This window comes from Psittacula echo (assembly GCF_963264785.1).
Source record: "Psittacula echo genome assembly, chromosome: 14".
Classification (NCBI taxonomy): Eukaryota; Metazoa; Chordata; class Aves; order Psittaciformes; family Psittacidae; genus Psittacula; species Psittacula echo.
Genome location: NC_137750.1, coordinates 9,667,471 through 9,674,713, shown reverse-complemented (window position 1 = coordinate 9,674,713; position 7,243 = coordinate 9,667,471). Strand labels below are relative to the sequence as shown.

At 42.3% G+C, this 7,243-nt stretch overlaps 1 protein-coding gene across 1 annotated transcript in view; it reads left to right on the top strand.

Moving 5' to 3' along the window:
• The first annotated feature begins 987 nt into the window (after nucleotides 1-987).
• The window catches only part of SEC14L1 (SEC14 like lipid binding 1), a 45,253-nt gene continuing 38,997 nt past the window's right edge, over nucleotides 988-7,243 (top strand). Inside the window, exons 1-2 of the mRNA XM_080629416.1 lie at nucleotides 988-1,100; nucleotides 2,547-2,637. Of these exons, the coding sequence (XP_080485542.1) occupies nucleotides 2,575-2,637 (63 nt within the window). The 5' untranslated portion in view covers nucleotides 988-1,100; nucleotides 2,547-2,574. The remainder of the gene's footprint in view (nucleotides 1,101-2,546; nucleotides 2,638-7,243) is intronic.

The following is a 7,243-nucleotide window of genomic DNA, read 5'->3' as shown; positions in this document are numbered from 1 at the left end:
TGATTCCCAATTTCAGCAGAAGGATTTATTTTCTGAGGGAGTAAGTCATACTCTGGGTAAATAAATTGCCTTAATCATTGAAGGGAACAGGGTCATGAACAATGAAGTCATTGAAGGGAACAGGGGCATGGGCCCCTAGTTTGCACATCCTTATTTTAACAGAGTTTGTGATACACTGGTAAGCCCAAACCAGTAATTGTATTTCTTGTTTTTAGTACATTGTGGTTAAACCATGCCAGACATGGTCTAAGGCATCTCTTTCAGACATCCCAAACTGTGAAGCACCCCAGGCTGTGTGACTGAAGCTGCAAGAGACAGGCGACAGGCAGAAAGATGCTGAAGGGTGATGGAGTCAGGCTGTGGGCCTTGGGTGCCACTGCCCCAGCCTGCTCGCCTCCGAGTCCCAGGGACAGGTTCAGCACCTCTGTGGGCAATTAGCCAAAATCAGGGGGAACCTTACTACTCCCTACAACTGCCTGACAGGGGAGAGTCAGGTGGGGTCGGTCTCTGCTCCCAAGGAACAAGGGATGGGACAAGAGGAACCGGCCACAAGCTGCACCAGGGCAGGTTTAGATGGAGCTGGCGAACAATTCCTTCCTCAGAGGGTGCTCAGGCATTGGAACAGGCTGCCCAGGGCAGGGCTGCAGCCACCGTCCCTGCAAGTGTTCACACCCCGTGGAAACAAGACCTCAGTGTCATGGGTTAGCAGTGGCCTTGGCAGTGCTGAGGTAAGGGTTAGACTTGATGAGCTTAAAGGTCTTTTCCAACATAAATGGCTCCATGATTACTAAAGGGCTTAGCACCAAAGGGTGCTCAGGGAGGCTGGGTGACGGGAAACAGCATACAACACACTACCACAGCTACCATGCTCCTTGCGTATTTGGGGAACACTCCAACTCACGCTACTCCGCGTTGCCGTTGCGCCTGCGCACGCGGTGCGGGGCCGCGCACGCGCACTGCGCGGCCGGCGGCGAAGCCCCGCCCTGTCACTAGTAACAACAGGCGGCGGCGGCGGCACCGGGTCCCCTCCCCTGCCGGAACCGGCGCTGCCCCGCGCCGGCATGAGGCCAGAGCGCGGCCGGCCGTCGCGGCGGGAGGCGGTAAGGGTTACTGCGCCGGTGCTGCACCCCGTTGTCCCCCTCCTCAGTGTTCCTCGCCCCTTCCCCTCAGCCGTCGGCAAGTTTCCCGCCGTTCCCCTCAGCGTTAGCGCGGCCGGGCCGGGTCCCCGCGGGGAGCCCCGAGGAGCGGGCGGCTCGCCCTGTGTGGTGATGAGGCGGGGGGGCGGGGGGTAGCGGCCGCCGGGCTCCCACCGCTCTGGCGAGCCCCACTGTCCGGGCTGTCGCAGGTGCCCGCCAGGTCCCGGCTCCTCCCGGAGCACCGGCCGGCCCAGAGGGGAGGACCCCCGCACGGCGGGCGCGCCTGCCCTGGTCCCCACGGGGAGTGAAGCGCTGAGCTGCTTCTTTGTTGTGTAACTCTTCTTCTGTAGGGGTTTGCGGCTCTTTTTGCTGATTCAGGTGTTATTTTTCGAAGGGCGGGGTGGTCACGGGTAAATTCCGCTGTGGCCGAGGATGTCGGGTGAACTTTCTTGGGACTCTTGTATTTACTGTTGCCTCCTTCCTGGGGCTGGGGAGCTGCCGTTGCCCATCTGCCGCACTCCAGAATACACTGTAGATAACGCTCTCAGAAGCGCTGTAGATAACGTGAGGAAGCAGTAAAAAAAATTCAAAGTAATACTTAAAGTACTGAAATAAACGCATTTCTCACTGAAGTGAGCCTGGCTAGCAGCCCGGGGTTCATCTGCCAGTGCTGCTGCCAGCGTTTTTCAATAAGCGTAATTGCATTCTGGAGGGCTTGGGTCACTTTGCTGGGGAAAGCAGGCACAAAGCCTTTGGAGTAACTCCGGGCCGTTTTGCTAGTAAATTTTTTCTGAGTACATGTTGGAATGTTTGTAGTTCCTCTAAGTTTTTCTCTCCAGCTATCTCTTCTGTTTCAAAAGTCTCATTTAATTTAATTTGAAAATGAGAAAGGAATGTCTTATATCAGTGTGGTGTAGTGATCCATTTCTTTTTTTCTTTCTGAAAACAAGGGGGTTTAACACTTGTTTAATGCTTTAACCTCCTTTTTTGTTTTCTTTTTAAACCATCCCAATTCAGAATGCTCTATAAGCAAGCAGCCCCCTTTCCATGCTGGGGGACTGGGCAATGCTTTTCTGCCTTCAGCTGGGATGTGTCAATGTTTGTTTCTCGGCAGCAGCACAGGAAGTCTCACCATCCTGATGAGGAGTCATAAAGTGTGTTGAAGATCTGTTACTAAAACTGGACTGAAAGTGTGCTAATTTTGTGTTGCCTTTGGAAGAAATGATAAGTCAATTCTGACAAAAATATACGTAGCTCTTTAGGGCTCCATTGCATCTTCAAAAGGAACAAGTCAAGGGCTTGTGAAGGATTTCCTGTAGAATTGCTAGTGGGGGATCATGCACACGATAATTTGAAGACTGAAAATGGCTTCCTGCATTTGACAGATGGTTTTAAAAATTTCTTTTTCAGGTTTGAGTTGAGCTTACTAACTGCAGCAATGGTGCAGAAGTACCAGTCCCCCGTGCGGGTGTATAAGCACCCTTTTGAGTTAATTATGGCTGTAAGTATTAATTTTTACTGTCATTTTCTTCCTTGGCAGTTCCTTGTATTGCAAAGTAAAGTTGGAAAGGGCTCTGTTTGATAGGTACTGTAAAACAAATCTGAAACAATATGTAAAATGTCAGATGTTGATGGTTTCTTCTTTAACTGGAGTTTTTTTTTACCCAAAGTTTAGATATAGCTTATAGATTTATTTTAAAGTTAAAGCAAAAGCAGATTTGAAGCGTACTTCCCAGCTGATTACTGGGAGCAATCTATTCCAGCATGGGTGAAAGTGTCAACTACGTTGATTAAAAGATTGGTGTGGTTGTGTCCTCATCAGAACAGAGGTCACAGGACTGCAGAGCACAAAGCCGTGAAAGCAAGGATAAGCCTGAATGAAAGAGGAGAAAGCATTCAGACCATTGCTAATACTTTGGGGTGGGAGTGGAAAAGATTGATAGGGAGGTCAGAGAGATGAACAATAAGTCTCTTGGGGGCATGGTTGCTAATTTGTGTGCTAGGGTTACAAATGGTAACAAAAAACCAAAATCCTAATCAGGTTCCCTCTTCTTTCTCTCTCTCTCTTCCCCTCTCTTTTTTCTTTTAGAAAACAGAAAGGAAGTGTATTTGACATGTAAGGTATATTCAGCCAAAGCCACAGCTGTGTGGCTCTTATAGTGGTTAAGGAGAGCAGCCAGGTTAGATTCTACCTGATAAAAATAGTTAAAACTAAATAAGAATCTAAACAGAAATTGTTTTGTTTCACTTGCTGGATATACTGTTGAATGGCTTCAGAAGAGAGTTTTAATAGTGTTCATAGTGTAAATATTTAGATAGATCACATGGTTTGGAGTGCAGAGTTCCTTACAGAAGTTATCCTTTGCAGTCACAGGGCAAAAAAGGGTTAAGTCACTCTAGAGGGAATACTTGAATTTCTTTTTATCTTATTCCTAAAGCTGCCTCCTATATTACACATGCAGTTCTTACTCTTACAAACACTTCAGGATAGAGAGTGTTTATTTTCCTGAGTGGTAAAGAATCTGTGATATGTTTAAGCTCTTTTAGGACCTTGCTACAGCCTGACAGCTGGGCTTCATATGGTTTCTAATTTAAATTTGTGTAACTTTAGCTTTCAGTGAAGTATACTGGTTCTTGTTCTTGGATCAGTCAACCAAAATGGGTTTCTGGGAAAAAATTCTCTGGCTGTTTGCTGAACTGATGAGTCTTTAACTTACTGTTGAATTGAAGGCAAAAATTCTTCTTTTAAGTTACTTCAAGGGCATTTTGAATCAAAATGCTGACATCAGGGCTTTTCACAATGGGTCTAATTAGAAAAACTTCTAACTATTAATATTAACTTAGCTCTTAAACTGTTCTGTATCTTGGGGATAACAGTTGAAGAATAAACTTTAACAAATATTAAGTCTTTCCTTACATGAAGGCTTTTCTTCTTGGGAAAGAAAGAGGCTATACTACATACGTAACTAGGATAAAATAATAGTTGGGAAATAAAACAGCAAACTAAGAGAAGAAGCATATTTACAAAAAGAAGGAGCTGAACAGGATGCTTTCTGAGACTAGAAGTTTAGATTAATGATCATACGTATGACTTATTTCACCTGTTAGGGCAGCACGTTATCACCTGAACTTGTTCAAGATGTGATCAGTGGATGAACATCTTTCTCCTGCATACTGCTGCTGTTACTGGCTTTTAAAAGATGCAAAATTCCTGGTGATGGTCTATCAAAACTGCTCATGCATTTTCCAAAGCATGCAGAGGAGTCCATCCAGGAGCCAAATTCTTTAAAAAATATAAATAGTATATGATAGTTTGATGCTTACTGTTTTCCCTTGGTTGAGTAGTGATTGCATAAGTAGAAGTATTTCTGGAAGGACTATTTGTGTCAAATTTTGTGCTTGCTAAAGCGGAAGTACTATGTTGCATATTCTCGGCAAGAAAGTGCTATAAATGTTATTTTAACAGTGCCAGCAGCTTTTCTGAAACGAGCACATCCCTGTATATACCAAGCTTGAATTTCAAGCACTTAACAAATGGCTTTAACAATATGGTGGTTTATTTGATTTTTCTCTTATCTCTCTCTTTTATTTGCACCCAACCTTTGAAAGAACGTGTCCTCAAATAGAGGCTTAAACCCATATACCAGAGATGCTCAGCTGTCATTTAAAAGCCTTTCAAAGAAACCTCTGGTCAATGTGTCAGCAATGTTCTTTCTACTGAGCTGTCTAACAAAAATCAGTGTTTCTAAAGCATGGGTCTTCTTGTGTGAGATCTCATCTTTGTCTGAATGTGCTGAGTACTTCTAAAGATTCTATTTGGAAAGTCATCCTCCCTTTGAGTCTCTTAGGAACTGAAGAGATAATTCATTCTATAGAGAGTAACGATCACCAGTGTCAGTGAAGCTCGTGTGGACTGTAAAGAGTTCCTGGATGATACATGTTCCAGTTACAAATTGGAGCTCATTAAGTCAAACTAATATTTAGCTTTCAGATAGAAGAATCAGCATAAAATTCTTCTTTTCTATAAGCAGCCAAGTGAATGCCACTTGCAGAGTGGGTCATTTACACTACAAACTTCTTATTTGCCCACTTTTCCTGGGTTTCAAAGAGGTACTTGAGGGAGAATAAAGTACAATCAGCATTCCATTCATGCTGCTCTAGTGTGTTTTGAGAGAATTTTGTTCTCTCTGAAGGGTGAGTGCAGCTATATTAAGACCAAAAAATGGATTTAATTCTACTTTGATCTAAACCAAGATTGACAAGTGTTTTGCAGACAATTACGATATAAAGACTTTTAAAATAGACACAGTGAAGGTTCTTGTTCTAAGTTGAATTGGTGTTGAAAATAAGTTTTTCTTATCTCCTTCACTGAAATCCAAAAATTGTCTGTTGAACCCTAATATATTTCTATGACAGCACACTTCAAGGCACAGCCCCTTATCTCTCAAGTCTGCAACAGAATTAAAGTTCTGCTGTTGGTAGAGAGTTGGGAGATCCATTGCTGCATGCTTCTTGCCTTCCTTCATCATTACAGGCAAGCCACATGACATTTAATATAAGCTAGTTGACTTGAAGATTTCCTTTTACTGGCAAATTGTTTGGTTCCAGATAATATCTAAGTCACTTTAAAAGCAGTAAGAACTGGATGCAGATCCTCTAATGAGACTATCTCCTGAACTTGAAAAAATTCTATAATCATAGGCTAGAAATTATCACATCTTGTCTGACACATCTAACACAGGCAATACGATTTCACCAAATGGTTACCGGTGCTGACAAGATAAATTTTGGCTGCTCTGTGGCTCATCTGTCATAAACTACTTCTAGAAAACTCTCCATACGTATGTGTACATATATATGTTTTAAAATCAAAACCCCAACACTTGCACAGTTGTTCATCAGAGTGAATAGAACCTTGCCTCCTTTTTCCTCCTGTTCATGTTGAAGTTTACGTAATGCTGGAAGCAGCTGAAATGTGAAAAAATGACTGTTTACTTAGACTCACTTGTCAAGTTACCAAGGTTAAATGTATTGAAGAAAAACCTGAGAGACTGCTTTTATAAATCTTTTCAAGATTATCAATTCAATTTTTTATACTGGCTTAAAGAGGCTTACATTTAAATTAATATAAGGTCTTTGCTGAATAAGTGGCTCTTAATTTTAAAAGGCAGATTAAAAACTTGAATCTATTGTAACACACACGAGGCTAAAATTAACTTTGGAGGTTCACAGTTCATTTTCAGTCTGGCATGCACGGGGTAATTTCCCTGGAGTTTAATTTCCAAAGTAAATTTAAATAATGAACAATCAGCTACTGTGGCATTCCAAAGGTGGAATTAATGCTGACCAGAGGAGATTTTGTTTTATTTATTTAATTTCTGGAAGTTGTGTTGTAAGTGTATTTCTCTTCAGCCAGTTTAGAAAATGCCCTATTTACAGCTGCAAATTACTTAGTTTCAGAAAGAAATATAACAGTAATGTGAATGAACACAGCAAGTGTGCTCTAAACGTGTCCTGCTGCATTTAGTCAAATTTACAGAGATTTTTAAGGCCTCATGGCTTTGTGAAAGCCAAAATTTTTCCACTCTGCCTGTGACAGGAGACAGACTTCCACGGGTATTTTGCAGTCTTCTGAATACCTAAAATAGGGTTTCCACTTTAACAATGTTCCTGGCATTTGTCAGCTTGCACTGGTGCCAAACAATGTAGGTAAAGTTGCCATCAATGTCAGGAGCTTGCAGTTCTGGAAATAACACGTTTCGTTTTGATTTTAAAATCAAACTTGCAGTTAATCTTGCACTGCCTTGGGGCTGAAAATTGCCTCCTTCTGAACTATGTGTTCTCATCATAATCCTTTAAGAATAGTCTCACATTTTTCCTTTGTTCTGATAGAATATCTAAAGCATGAATCTTAATAAGTATGATGTGTAGTGCCCTTCTGATTAGATTTTAATTTTAATGGCCTAAATTTGCTGCTTTTGGACAAGAGGCTGACTGCTTTTCTTTGGTTTTATAGATCTGAGAAAAGTGTGTTTAAGGCAAATCTCCATGATTTAAAGTATCCTTAAATTACAGGAAAGGAATAGTATTGTATATGGCATAAATGT